The sequence below is a fragment of the Rattus rattus genome, chromosome 3 (assembly GCF_011064425.1).
Source record: "Rattus rattus isolate New Zealand chromosome 3, Rrattus_CSIRO_v1, whole genome shotgun sequence".
Classification (NCBI taxonomy): domain Eukaryota; kingdom Metazoa; phylum Chordata; class Mammalia; order Rodentia; family Muridae; genus Rattus; species Rattus rattus.
In genome coordinates, this window is record NC_046156.1 from 169,763,256 (window position 1) to 169,778,737 (window position 15,482).

General features: G+C 45.5%; 1 protein-coding gene across 1 annotated transcript; it reads right to left on the reverse strand.

The window, feature by feature from the left end:
• Positions 1-2,571: 2,571 nt before the first annotated feature.
• On the reverse strand, positions 2,572-14,577 carry Amacr (alpha-methylacyl-CoA racemase). Its single transcript, XM_032898779.1, has 5 exons — positions 14,318-14,577; positions 12,830-12,973; positions 11,420-11,580; positions 7,597-7,783; positions 2,572-3,337 (listed from the first exon to the last, which is right to left on the reverse strand). Exons 1-5 carry the CDS (start codon positions 14,562-14,564, stop codon positions 2,928-2,930), a joined length of 1,149 nt encoding a protein of 382 aa, XP_032754670.1. The 5' UTR covers positions 14,565-14,577; the 3' UTR covers positions 2,572-2,927.
• Between the last annotated feature and the right edge of the window lie 905 nt (positions 14,578-15,482).

The window sequence follows — 15,482 nt, forward strand, 5'->3', positions numbered from 1 at the left end:
CTGAAACTTAGCAAAAGTAAATCCTCCCCATATTACCTATCTCAGTATTGTGGCCACAACAGGAAGCAAAAGCAACTAAGTAAGGTGACATCTTGGAGTTTTTTTTTCTCCATCTTTATTAAATTGGGTTTTTCTTATTTACATTTCAATTGTTATTACCTTTCCCAGTTTCCGGGCCAACATCCCCCTAGCCCCTCCCCCTCCCCTTCTATGTGGATGTTCCCCTCCCCATCTTTCCCCCATTACTGCCCTCCCCACAACAATCACGTTCACTGGGGGTTCAGTCTTGGCAGGACCAAGGGCTTCCCCTTCCACTGGTGCTCTTACTAGGCTATTCATTGCTACCTATGAGGTTGGAGCCCAAGGTCAGTCCATGTATAGTCTTTAGGTAGTGGCTTAGTCCCTGGAAGCTCTGGTTGCTTGGCATTGTTGTTCATATGGGGTCTCGAGCCCCTTCAAGCTCTTCCAGTTCTTTCTCTGATTCCTTCAATGGGGGTCCTATTCTCAGTTCAGTGGTTTGCTGCTGGCATTCGCCTCTGTATTTGTTGTATTCTGGCTGTGTCTCTCAGGAGAGATCTACATCCGGTTCCTGTCAGCCTGCACTTTTTGCTTCATCCATCTTGTCTAATTGGGTGGCTGTATATGTATGGGCCACATGTGGAGCAGGCTCTGAATGGGCATTCCTTCAGCCTCTGTTCTAAACTTTGCCTCCCTATTCCCTGCCAAGAGTATTCTTGTTCCCCTTTTAAAGAAGGAGTGAAGCATTCGCATTTTGGTCATCCTTCTTGAGTTTCATGTGTTCTGTGCATCTGGGGTAATTCGAGCCTTTGGGCTAATATCCACTTATCAATGAGCGCATACCATGTGTGTTTTTCTGTGATTGGGTTACCTCACTCAGGGACAACTTGGAGTTTTAAGCTATATATAGCCATGTGGATGCTTTATAAAAATGCAAATCTGTAGTAGCGCCTTGGCTCACTGCAGTCAATTTTTGGGAGCAGGGCACAGATTCTGCATTGGCAAATAGCGTTTTTGAGAAAACAAAACCAAATAATGTGTTTGAACTAGATATAAATAATAGAGCCATTACCCCAAAAGGTCATGGGCTTAACGAAGAATTTGTAAGCCATAATAAAAAGCGATTCCTGTTCTTGGATATATAAACAAAGTTCAATGGGAATACAGCAAAGATCCTAACAGAAAGAATAAATAATTTCTGAGCCTTTACAATGTGTCAGGCATTCCAACGCATTGAATTAGATGTCATAAGGGACAGTGAACTTTGAACACATGGCCTTTCTGACCTCACACTTCATATTCACTGTACAAAACCATTCTAGGGTGAGAAAGGCAGGAAGTTTGACAAAGAAGGCTGCATTTGAGCCAGCGTGAGTTTGCTAACGAGTGGCAGGAACAAAGTGGGTATTGTTAATTCTGGAAAATGATGCAGTGCAGGGAAGGAAGAGAAGCAAGAGGGACGGCGACATACAGACATTTCGGGTGGTCGATATAGGGAGCTGCAGGGTAGGAGTTGGGGATGGTATTGGTGATCTCAGGAGACGTTTTATTGGTATTTATTATTGTTGTTAAGGTTGTGTTTTATCCTATAGGAGAACAAAACCACTATTGCAAAATTCTGCAGGGCTAGAAAGGCTAGTCATGGATCAAAAAATTTACCAGAAAGGCAGCATGACAGAAATAAAAGCAAAGTAATGGTGTCAGAGGTGAAGACAAACGGAAGTGAAGACAAACTGTTGGGAGGGAGACGAGCGGGGCAGGTGTTGGAGATGGGGAATGAGGGTGGATATGATCAGGATACATCGTGTACACAAATAACAACTTTAAAGAATAAATATATCTTTAGAAGAAACTGAGCATTTCCAAAGACTTAGGGAGCCACTAAGTGACGAAGGCTTAGGTTGCTATGGAAATCTCTAGCGCCGGGGAGGGAAAACCATGACCCCTGACCTGAGGCCAAGTCTGACAAAGCCATTAGCATCCTTTGAAGCTGTAAAGAGATTTCCAGAGATGAGCAGCCCACTCTGCACCTGGAGCTCATCACAGCTGTCAGTCACAGCGGTCACTGATGTCACTGATGCTCAGAACACTGTCTTCTGGGTACTGGCTGTGCTCCTTATTGCCTATGGAATACCTCCTTACTTATCTGCTTAAAGGCACTTTTCCTTGTGGTTTTCGAGAGGTTAAGCAGGACTTTCGGGGGTGGATGGAGACATGATCAGTACAGAAGCTGACACTGGTAGGGGAGCTGAGCAGATCTGCACTGGGTATAGGACAGTTAACTGAGGAAAAGGCCTGAGGCCAAGTGATGGAGAACAAACCTCCAGGCTCTCGGCCACAGCAGCCAGATCAGTGATTGGAAGCAGGGTTTGTAAAGGAAACTTCAAGACCATTCGCTAACATCGAGCAGTGAATGAAAGGATTCAACTTTTTTTAAAAAAACATTTTTGTTACCAGTAGTGCCCCGATATTTCAAATGCATTAGAAAATGTTATTTAAATAGCATTTAAATGGCTTTCTAGAAAGCTTTTACAACTTAAAAACACTGTTCACTTCAAGGAGGAAAAAAAGCTTTATTTATTAAAGTTATATTAGTTCATTTAATATATTATCAGAGTTGCATTTATAAAAGGGTTTTAATCAGTGAATGCACTTCACCAAGTGAGCTGAAAGGCAGAAAACTGCCACAAGTTAATATCAGTGCACACACAAAACTATTCCTCAATCAGAGGCTCCGATGAGCGGTGTGAGAGCACAATCATTTCTCTGTAATCAGTCTTCCGTTGTGTCTTGATTGGAATATTTGGATCACTTCACTACTGTTCATCCACATTTCCATACGGACAGTGGTGGGCATCCTTCTCCAGTACAGATGCAGCCCTCAGATTCACGTGAGCTGTGAACCTGAGTCAGAGGTTGGCTTTTAGCTTATTACCTTCAATGATTCTATCCGAGTGCAGCTGACGGATCTCTTCCTGACTGAATCCATAGTCTTTAAGCACCTCTACAGTGTGCTCTCCCACAGAAGGGTCCCTTTTGGCAGAAGGAACGGCAGGGGTTCTGGAAAGCTGGGGTGCAGGACGGGGGCTTGCATGCTGCTCCTCGTCAGTGATGAAGGAGCCCCGCTCTCTGTTGTGCTGGTGGTGGAGGGCCTCCTCAAGAGTCAGCACTGGGGTCACACATGCGTCTGTCCCGTCAAAGATCTGGCACCACTCTGCCTTAGTCTTCTTTGCAAACACATCTGCAAATTTCTTCTTCATTTCTGGCCAATCTTCTATGCTCATCTGGCTGGGGAGTTCCTCAGACTCGAGTCCAAGTCCTGTGGGGAAATGCAATGCCTTAAGTTATTATTCTGTTCAGGGAGTGACTACAATCAATGAGGAGCCCACTATGACAATGGTATCAGAGCTTCTATAGCAAATGGGTGGCAAGAATAACATGAATCAGTTTGAAGTTTGAGTCAACAGTGACTGTGACACAGCTCAAAGCCAGCTTGTCATGGTCAAGAGCTTTTTACTAACATTTCAGAAAATGGGGTCTCTTTTCCATTTTCCATTTTACAACCTAGCTTCCAGAAGTTGATTTGTTTCCTAAGAAGGCATTCAAAAGAAATTTCCTCAGGATGTCATTATCTGTCTAGTCAATTTAACAAAACCCCCACTTTGTATAACATTCCCGAACACTTTAAAATAACATTTTTTTTTTCGGAGCTGGGGACCCCCAGGGCCTTTGCTTCCTAGGCAAGCACTCTACCACTGAGCTAAATCCCCAACCCCTAAAATAACATTTTTAATGTGACACATGACTATCACCATTACCAAGAATGAAGCCTCAGGATAGATCACAGCACACAGGACTATAGTCCTAAAAAATAAATTCTTCTCTCTTGGAATAATTGGCAAATTATTCCACAGTCCTCCAAAATGCCTCAGCAAATTAAGAGCTCAAAGATCTTTTGAAGTAGCCAATGTCTAGGCAAAGACTTTTGGGCCTCACACTGGGGTGAAAGTTTGTCAAATAACTATTATTTCTCATTGTCCGTGAGTACACAGAGTGAGGAGCCCAGAGTGGGCTGAGGAAATCGTTATAAATAAACCTGAGGGGAACTCACCTACCTAAACTGAGGAACAGAATGTCACATTAATAAAGAAACATAGACAATGTAAGACGCTATCAAATTTACAAACGCATTAAGTGAGTCATAAAAAGACAGGAGAGAAAGGTCAGAAGAAAATTGCTGAGGAAATATCTAAAAAGTCCCAAAACTTGATGACAAACCTTAATCCACACATGTAAGAAACCACTCATGACAGAAGGAATTCCAATCACAGAGCATCATCAAGTCACAGCTGTAAGTGGAGGAAGGCAAGCAGCCCATGCAGGCGGCTGGGACACTCAGTACTGCTAGGACGGTACCCCCAGATCAGGTGTACACTCCAAAGAACGTCCAAAGAACGTATACCACAGTCTCAGCTGTGAGCTAAAGAGACGGCTCAGTGGGATAGAGTTGTCACTGAAGCAGGAAGACCAGATTTCACATCCACAGAACCCACAAAAAGCCAGGGGTGCAGTATGTGTCTGTAACCCCAGAGCTCTTACAGTAAGATGGGAGACGGACAGAGAATCCCTAAGAGCTCTTGGGCCAGCCAATCTGGAATATACACTGGCGAAGAACAAGAGAGACCTTGTGTAGCAAGGTGGAAAGCAAGAAATGGCCCCCAAAGTTGTCCTCTGAACTCCACACAAGTGCTACGGTGTGCCAATGCCCACGCATGTGCACACGCACACACACACACACACAATGTACACACAAGCATACAAGCACAATAAAATAATCAGACACCTTATTTGTTGAAATTGATAAACTGATCCTAAAATTTACACAGAAATTCAAGGAAATTATAACAGCCAAGACAATGCTGAAGAAGAACACGCACACATCTCAATTTCAAACGTATTTCAATATGCAAGGCACAGTGACATAAGGACAGACAACATAACAGAGCTGCAAGTCTAAAAGTAGGGCTGGTGCTACAGCTGAGTGGTAGGGTCCTTTCCTTCATGTGGGAGACCTGCAAGCAATCCCTCGCACTGGCAAGAGAGAAAAAGAAAAGTCCTAAGACAAACCTGTCCTTGTATGGTCACCTGAAGTCAAGAAGGATGCAAATATTATTCTATGTAGGAAGAACTGTTTTTTTAATTAATAATACTGAGCAAACTACGCAAAAAAAAAAGAATTAAATCCTAACTCACCCTGTACTTAGATATTAATTCAAAATTCACCAAAGGTGAAATGTGAAAACTGTCACCGACATAGCCTTCAGAAGAAATAATTGGGCTGACACTAAATAACTGGGAGGCACTTGTACTAATTTCTGCGCAAAGGAAAGGGGAAATGTACTAAGATAACTTTCAAATAAGTTTCCAGAACTCAAAAGAAGCTACGTTTAACAGTTTAGGCTACAAAATATTCTCAAGAAAAATAACTTCACTTTGAAATGTGAATGTTGATAAGAAACAACAAACTAAAACTTATGTAACTATATAAATACGTTTTCTGTAGATAACATATACCCATGGCTGTTATATGATGCACTCTAATATGGTGTATCCTATCCCTGCTGGTCCCAGAGATCTGTGGCCAACACACTCTGCACCAACCACTTGCGGTTGTCTACCACTGTTAAGTCCAGAAGTGTGAAGTAAGTCTCTAAACATAATTTCAGGTTGGGCAGGGATGTATCATACTCGATCTATGCAACTGATCCTGTCCTACAGTTTAATCAACTATATTTGAGTTAGTAAAGTTAACATATGTGATTATAAAATGCTTTGGGATGTTTGTAGAAGCAGCCATGACAAAAGTATATACAATGTACAATGCATTTGAAAAGCTACCAAACACTGAAACTTTAACGTAGGAAGATAACTATACTGTATCACCTTTTTTTTTTTTCACAATTGAAATCACCAAATAGGTATTAATCCTACTTCTAAAGCACCTGCATCCTTAAAGTGTTCTGTTCTTCAAAGGTGTTAGGAAGGACATTTAAGTTCTTGCCTGTGGAAAACTCAGCCTGTAGGACTATGGGGTGATGAAAGTCAACACTGAGACCCACAGCTGAATGATGTGCATACAGTGCTCCCACTGTCTCAGAGCACTCTCCCCTAAATGGGGTATCTTTATCAAATTCCTCCCCTCAAGGCTTGCGGATCTATGCTGAAGATCTATGCAGAAAGACTGTGAAAGTCAGAGATGATAGATGACGCCAGGGAAACAGCATCTTCCAGACACAAAGGAACAGGTGGACCCATAGAGACTGTAACAGCATACACAGCCAGGATTCCAGCGCTGGGAGTGGGAAGTAAATACAAACCGCACCTTTAACCAAGAAGGTATTTGTAACCAGTACGTGCTGGGAAAGGAAAAATCAGTTTTGTCCAATGAGGTGACAGTGAGAATATCATGTACACCCCAAGGTGGGTCCCATGCCCAGGAAGGTAGCTGTTTAACACAGCATGAACGTGTGTGTGTGTGTGTGTATGTGTGTGTGTGTGTGTGTGTGTGTGTGTGTGTGTGTACACGCACGTGCGTGAATTTATGGTTTGGCCTTGTTTTGGGATAGGTCTCTTATTTGGGTTTTGTTTAGTTTTATTTGGTTTTGAGACAGAAAGAACATAAAGTTGGGTGGGAGGGGAGGTGGGGGGAGAACTGGGAGGTCTTGAGAGAGGAAATGAATATGATCAAAATATACTCTATAAAATTTTCAAATGGTAAATTTTAAGTAATAAAAAAGACCTACAAAACAAGATGGAGAGCAAATGAAAAAGATGCTTAGCATTACCCTCTAGCATCCGCAATCATTACGTACGTAGCCAAGTCTAGCCTGGGATTCTTCATGCTGCCCCGTGAAGACCCCTCTGTCTCTGCTTCCTGAGCTGCTGGGATTACAGGCCTGTGCTACCGTGGGCAGCTTTACTTCAGAGTGCATCTGAAACCACGGGATTAACTGTGGTGCCGACTTCAAACTGAAACACTTCACATAACAAGAAAATCCTAGCCCAGTTATGTCACGGGGAAAGATGAGATCCTAAAATTCTATGTATAGCAGTATGCCATGAAGACAAGAAGACAAGATAGGTAAATTTCCAAGGTACCGAGGGGTCACGACATTGTCCAACTGAACCTTACTGCGCTCAGGTGGCTTCACACCATTCCATACCACCGTCAGAGGTGCCCACGAGGGGACAAGAGACAGCAGAACCGACACACCTCCTTCGGGAAAATTAAGGAAGGTCTGGGCACACAAAGCAGGGTAAACGTCCATCCGTGTCATGCACAACCAAAGCACCAGATTTCCCACCAAACAGACTGCCAATGAGTTATTTTTTAGAGTATTAAAATTGTCAATTTAAAAGACAGATGAAATGTCCCACAATATGCTGACAGCTATTGTTACATTAGCTGGAAAGATGGTGTATAAACAAAAAAAGACATCGTGGTGTTCAAAAGGCCTCAGAGTCAAGATCGAAGAGCTCGCAGCGGCGCAGGACACGAGACTCGGAGAAGTTACTTACCTTTAAGCAGCAGTGTGTAGAACTGGGGTTCTATCGCACCTACGGCCATGAACTCCCCATCTGCGGTCTTGTAGGTTGTGTAGAAAGGTGCCCCGCCATCTAACAGGTTTTGCCCTCGAGGCTGTTCCCACAGACCCATGGCTTGAGTTTTCCACAGGAAAGTACTTAAGTACGCCGTTCCTTCCACCTTGGAAGAAGCAGGAAACACTGTGGATGCAGTGCTCAAGTAAGGAGAGAGGAGGCAGCATCGGGGGAGGGGAGGCTCGCCTTTACATAACTGCTTTACATCCGTGACAACTACATCTAGTCATACAGTTTCTCTGACATTTCTGCAAGTTGAGGTAGAGGAGGTTTATGGGAGAATGTCATGGGTACATTCTCCAATTCATGAAGTCTTTCGGGACTTAAAGGAACTACATTTGTCTTCCTTTCAAATGCTGACATGTTGATGATCTGAAGTCAGGTAAAGGTGCATGGCTGATCCCTGAATTCCTCTCTCTACTTTTGTTTGTGAGTGAACACAGGGGTCAGAGGTCAATGTCAATTGCTTTCTGACGGTCTCCTACTGAACCTGGAACTCATCAACCTAGCCTGGCTATCCAGGAAACCCCAGGGATCTCTTGTGCCTGCCTCCCCCCAGGGCTGGGATGGAGAAACAAACTGTTTCTGCTGAGCTTCATTATAAAGAGGAACACGACATCACAGGAGGCCAGAGAAAGAGAGACCCAGGGCTAGCAACTGTCACCTCGTCTGGAGGCCTAGCAGTGACTACCCCAGCACACATCTCTCTTACTCTTTTACCCACATGCTGTGCAAGCGACTGGACAAGAGCAGCCTCAGGTTCCCAACTCTGTCACCATGTGGGCCAACAGCCTGCACGTGACTCTCAACAAGAGGTCAGGGGCACTACTCCCTACAGAGAGCAGACACATCGAAATGGGCATTTCCCGAAGCTACCTTGGCCCCAGTTTTTAGGGGACAGCACTGTGAGAAAACAGGTTCTGTCTCATTTCTGGCCTGCCAGGACCACAGATTCTGTTACTAAATGGCAGGAAGCTACTGGCCTCTCAGAAAGGCGCCTGCCTTGCCTCAGTCAGTCAGTGTCTGCAAGGGCCCACAGGGAGAGGGAGTGACATATGAGGTTTAGTGACCCCATTGACTTGAGTTCTTAGCCAACAGTGACTGTTCCCTAATGTAAGCATGAACCCCTTAAGGAAAGGTCAAACCCGCCCATACACTCGGAGCTCACTGTTGCCTACCAATCAGCTGAGTCTAATTAGATACATCCTGATGAAAAGTGAAACCATTTTCTACTTCCATTTAACTATAAAGAACCAATTATGCGTAGTAATCCATGATTCCTTACAACTCCCAAGGCCTTTGTCCTTTGTTGGTCCCTTTTGGATGGCATACACTGTGCCCACAAGGGGGCAGTGAAGGGAAGGTGTTCAAAGGCCTTGCTTTGGATCAAATTGTGCTATGGTACTGTTAGAAAACCGTTCCTCTCTGGAGCCTACAGATTTCCAATAGCTAACGGAGAGAGCCTGTCTCCTTTAGGCTGTGTGGCTCACAGGAAGGCAGGCACAGGGGAGCCACAGAGCCTTGCACTTAGTGGGACAGTGTGAACTTTCTACTGCTGCTGCTTTCTCGCCCGAGGTGGTGCAGTCTAGGCCAGGATCCGGGGTTAAGTGGTAAACCCCACACTACACCTCCCAAAACACACTACAGAGAGGGGCCAAAAGGGCAAGGTGAGCTGTGCCCCATGACAAGAAACAGGCACAGCACAAGGCTGAGCATCATCTGTGAGAAGCAAAGAGCCGGCCAAGGCTCAAGGCGAGCAGGTCTAGCTCGAGAAGAACTTTGTAAAGCGACCCAGTGGCCCATAGCAATTTACATTCTCAATGTTGGGGTGTCCACAGGCCTCTGACCCTCTGGCCATTAGAAGTGTCTTCTCTTGACCTTTTGTTGCCTTGATTTCCATGGTGACACGACGCTTCCCTTCTTGTTCCAGGCTTACTGCTCTCCCCCTTCCTTCTCCTACTCAGTCCTACACATTAGCATTCTGTCACCTGGCTCCCAGTTTATTCCCAGATGACTGCAAAAGCTGTTACTGGTCCCAACTTTAATACTCTCCCTGGATACTGAAAAGCTACTTCAAGTTTGAAATGAAGACTGAATTCCTTTTACTCTGGGAAGAGAGACTCTCAATCACAAACCCTCACAGGGCCAATTCGGGGCACTGCTCACACACTACACAATGATGGACTAATTAAATTCCCTAACAATTCTGACAGGTTACATTGGCATATTATTCATTTTACTAATTTGACACAGTTGTAAAGTAACCTCCACCCCCTGCTCCCGCCCCCAGATTACAGAGCTGGCAAACTGCAGAGGAAGGAGGAAAGAAGCGAGCTGTCAATCTCCCGCTGCTGCTTCCTGCTGTCCCTTCCCTCATCAGTCTGCCCCTGGGAACCAGGGACACCACCCCTTAGCTCACAAGTTAGAAATCTGTCTCTGCCTCAGTTCCTCCTTCTTTCCCCATTGCCAGGGCATCAGCAACCCTCTGTACCAAATTTGCACCTAGCATTCCTTTAATCAATCTTACACTAATATTAACTGCTTTAACACGTACCCTCATTTGCTAAGCAAACACTAGTTAACTGGTCTCTCTGCTGCTAGTCTCACCACCCTCAAATCCATTTTCCTTTCGACCTCCAAAGATCTCTCAGCAAGCCTTCATGTGGCAGCCTTGGATCAAACTCTTACCATGGAGCTGTGAGACCTCAGGGGAGTGTCCCTGCTTCATGACAATGTACAGGTCTCTCCATTTATATGCACTTTCCCTTCTGATACCTACAATTCGGATTAACCACAGTCTGAAAATATTAACTAGAAAAGTCCGTAGGTAAACTTTATCAGTACATATTTTAGACTGTTCTATTTTTAGTATTGTTGCTAATCTCTTACTGTGTCTAATTTATAAATTTTGTACGTAGCTACATCTAGGTAAGATACAGTAACATAATGTTTAGAATTATCTGCAGTTTCCGTGCATCCAGTGGGAGCCGTGAATCCTACCTGTGCCAAAGGCTGGGGAGACAGTACATTCACCTCGGCTGGAGGGAGAGATCACATGCAGGAAGGATTCAGCCGGAGGAAATGAGTGTTCACACAGAGAAACACATGAAACTGAGGCATCTCTGAAGAAAGGCAGCAGGAGGTCCTAACAGGAAGCCCCACCTTCCTTAGCGTCTCTGAGAACCTGTTCTACTGGCTGAAAACCACCCCGACGCTCAGTTTTGAAGGATCATTACTTAGCAGCTCTAGGTCAATCACAAAAGGCAACTTGGAGACAAATATTGAGCACCGCCCAGGAATCAGGTGAGTTCTTTAGCACACGCTGAGAGCGATGGCTTGGCAGATGAGGATGCCGCCATTCCTGACAACCGGAGTCCCCAGAAGCCACAAGGTAAAGAAGGGTAATGACCCTCAAACCTGTCCTGACCTCCAGATACGTTCTTACACACTCACACTACATAAATAAAGTTTAAAGTGCCCCATAGGTGGCTCAATGTGGCCTTCTGGTGCACACAAAAGGGTGAGGCTGATTTAAAGGAACTATCTTTTGCCAGACATGTTGGCGCATATCCTAAATCCCTACGTTCAGGAAGAGGAGGGAGGTGGATCTCCATGAGTTCCAGGACAGTCAGGGCTACACAGAAAGACCTCGCCTCTCTTACTCAGAAAGATTTGCGGCAACCACACGTGATACTGAGACACAATGGCAAGCCTATCATCCCCACCCCCAACTGATACTCACCATGTTCGCATCAATGACCTGCCCTAGGCCAGACCGCATGCGTTCGAAGAGAGCCAGCAAAATGCCCAATGTGCACATGAGGCCACCGCCACCAAAGTCGGCCAGGAGGTTCAGGGGAGGGTATGGGTTCTCACCGCTCCTGCCGATCTTTGACAGGACACCTGCACCGAGAACAGCAAATTGAACACCCCTTTTAAGTGAGCTCGAGAATGCCTCAGAGGACAGCCATTTTTATAGTCATTGTCCTAAGTGGAAACAGGGCACAATGCTCTTCAAACTATGAACCCGCTGAGTCTACTCACAAAAGGCCTTTCACACCTGCAGTCCCAGCACTCAGCCGATTTAGATTTCCAGACCAGTCTGGGAGATACAGTGAATCCTCCCCACATTAAGGCCAAAAAGGAACATCTCCCAAAACATTTTCAATATTTTATCAAAGTCTTCACTTATTACTAAGTTTTAAAGAAGACGTAATTACTATCCATTGTTTCCTGGCTTTAAAGCCGTATAATGCACTTGATTTTATTAAAAAGAGATATGAGAATATGATCATATGTAAAAAGGAAGTGGAATTAAGTTTTAAAGATATATAGAAAGCCCGCTTTATAGTTTGGCAAGTTGGGAAGGTTTATACTCGACTTTTCAGTGTCTCCTTAAAGAGGGCAGGACGTTTGCTTTCATCACTAACACACAGTTCTTAGACATAAAACAGCCAGGCCATTCAAAAGCCCGTACTCAGGGACAGATTCTAACAGAGTGGTAGCAAAACCTGAAACCGTGGGCTTTTAGCTGTATTCACAGATGTCTGAAACGGCGGCTCAAAATGACTCCTGGTGAAGGAACACCAGAATCAAACTAAACCACCTTTCCCACTAAGTGGAGCGACCAGCCATCATATAACCTACCTTGTCTCTCACCTCTAGTAGGGGCTTCCTTAGGACTAAGTTCCCAACTGCAGAAAATCAGTGTTACTAGTGACTCAAATGGGTCGGGGCGAGGATAGAGCTTAAGTACGGCAGTCCCGGGAACTCAAATCAACCCGTTTTCAACAACCATGTTCTCTCTGCCAGTTCCCATATGCATTGACATCTTGGCCTTTTTAAAAATTCATGTTAATCAAGGCTGGGCCTGGAAAGATGTCTCAGTGGCTCGGCGTATGTATGGTTCTTGCAAAGGACCCAAGCTCAGTTCCCAGCACCCACATAGAAGGTTTGCGACCCGTTGTGGCTCCAGCTCCAGGTGATCCAGAACATTCTTACTGGTCTCTAGAGGCATACGCATTCACATGCATATAACCACACACATACACATAATGAGAAATAATAAACATTTTAAAGCCCTTGTTAATCAATGTTAACTTCTGATTTTGGAGCCAATCCAAACTGTTTTAGAAAACCCTTTCCAACACACCTGACAAAGCCATATAGTTGATGTCATGGCCAGCTACTTTGGAGAAAATTCCCGACTGGCCAAATCCACTCAGCCTGGCATAGATGAGCTTTGGATTGTCCTGCCGTAGAGTCTCTGGCCCAAGCTGGAGTTTCTCCATGACACCTTTAGAGGAAAGCAGTCAATGGTTTTGTGGGCTTTTGTTGTTGTTTTTGTTTGGTCCTGGGACAAGGGACTGAGGTGGATATTTTACAGATCAAAGCAGACCTGGCTCCAGGTCCTCCCAGCATCCCTCAGTCCCTACCTGGCATACCCCATCCTCAACTCTGAACTTTCCAGCCCTGCCCTGGGCTGCCCTTCCCCAAGAGGTTCTCCCCTATATAATTCAGACATTTTGCACTCCCTCCTCTTCCTCCTCCTCCCCACTCCTTCTGTTCCACTTCGTTCTCATCCTTCTGTTCCTTTCTTCTCCTCCTCCCCTTCTTCTTCTTCCTCCTCCTTCTCTCTCTGCCCTTTCTCTCTTTTCCTCTCTGTCTCCTATCCCCCCTTTCCCCTGGCAACTTCCCTGGTTCTTGGGACCAGTGAACTCCCCTGCCAGAGAACAGTTTCCCAATAACCCGGCCTTTAATATAATCTAGTGTGGCTTGAACTGGTTCATTTCACCAGTGGAGAAATTACCTGTCAGTTTTGTTTTTACAGAGAGCATGAATCACAGACAGGAATAATTCCTACTCCAGGGCAAACTAAAGGACAGACACTTCCAAGTAATACTAACATTGTTAGTTGTGATTTTGGTGAAAGTCGTCAGAATTAAGAGTCACTTGGAGAAACTACTTAACCACAGTGACCCATGCTCATTTTCAAATGGAGCATTTTAACATTGCGATTTAATCCTAAATGTTACCATCACTGTGCTCAGGTATGCTTGGGAGAACTAAGAGAGTTAAATATAAATGTGCCTGGTGACCCTCTCCTGTCCCATTTCATTGTCAAACTTATTGGCTTACAATATTAGTAAGGAGCAGGTCGGGGTGAATGCTCTGAGTTAATACAGGAGGAAATGCCTTCAGACTTGGTTCAGGGTTTGTGACAGTTGGAAGTGCATGTCACCAAGCATGCAAATGCTCAAAAAACGGATTCTGTTAATGATTTGGTCGTTTGTCTACAGAGCATTAAAACAATGTTTTCGTACGGCCCAAAGTAAAGGAAGTGATCTTGAAGATGGAGCTTGGGAATACCAGCCATTTAGGGGAAAGGTTAGCCATGGTCTGTCATTGGCTTTAGTGCAGAGGCACATTGCATATCAAAGGGTCAGTGGCTACATTCAATTGAAGTTTTTCAATCTGTCTCTTGCACTAGATTCTCATACGGTTCAATATTCCCCAAATAATTAATAAAGGCAAATATGAAAGAGTGCTGGGGGGGGATTAAAAGTCTTAAGAAGGAGTCAGAGAAGCTTGGAGTAACCGGGCAGGAGAGAATGTCATCTCGCAGTGCGGCAGGGCTCACCGCTACGGAAGGGCTCCAGCAACACGTCCGCGCGTGCGCACATGCGCCGCAACACCGCGGCTCCGGGAGACCGCTTCAGGTCCAGCGCCAGCGAGCGCTTGCCTCGAGCCAGGTAACTGGGGTGGTTCACGGAGCCCAGCCTGTCCACGCGCACCACCTCGGCGCCGAAGTCCGCCAGCATCATCCCGCAGAACGGCCCTGGGGCCAGGCCTGCCAGCTCCACAACCCTGACGCCACGCAGCGCCATGGCCAACCCTACGGCGACAACTGAGCGGCCGGGTGCCGGACCGCAGTTTATCGTACACACCCCGCCGCCCACCCTCTGCCCTCCCTCTGCCCATCCTCCGCCCATCCTCCACCCACTCTCCTCCCCACACCTCCGCCCCCTTCATGCGCCTGCGCACCACCTCCCCGGAGGCTGCGCACTTGCTCACTTCCTGCCCACCTTAGTCGTTTAGCTGCTGACCTTTGGTCTCCGGTTTAGGTCGTGAGTTGCACCCTGGACCTTGACAACCCCGTGTTGTGCGGGTCCTCTTCGGACACTCTCACTGCGCGGCCTGAATCCTTACTCTCACCCCGCAGTACGTGACTAAAGGTACCCAAGCACCTCACTACTTAGACCAAAGAAAGGAGGCAAGGACGTTTGCTGAGCTGTGGTAGTCCACTGGGTGTCTCCCTTGCAGCCCTGAAAACTAGTTTCCATCCTGCAACACTTTGAAACCTCTCCTAGATGCCCTTCGTTTTAAGAGAAAGGGCCAAGGGTGTGTAGATCAGTTGCTAAGTTCGTGCATGGAGGCCAGCAGCACTTAAAACACCGGTGGTGTGCACGCGTATAATTTAGAAGAGTCTGAAATATCAGAATATTAATCTTGGGTTAAATGAGAGAACTTTAGAAACTAATTTGGTTTGTCAGCTGTCAGTTTTATAGACAATTACAATTTTTGAGTTAGAAACCTTTTTCAACCTTTAAAGCACAACAAAATAATCACAAATATCCCACCCACATTTACAGGTCTTTTTTTTTTTTCTTCTCAGTAATGGATGGAGCTTGTGTATAGGTGGCCAGACGCAGTTTTTAAAAGCTCTAGGAAACTGAACAGAACAAGTGAGGCAGATAATAAAAGCAAAGGCGGGATGCTACATAGTTGTAGCCAAAACACTTTTA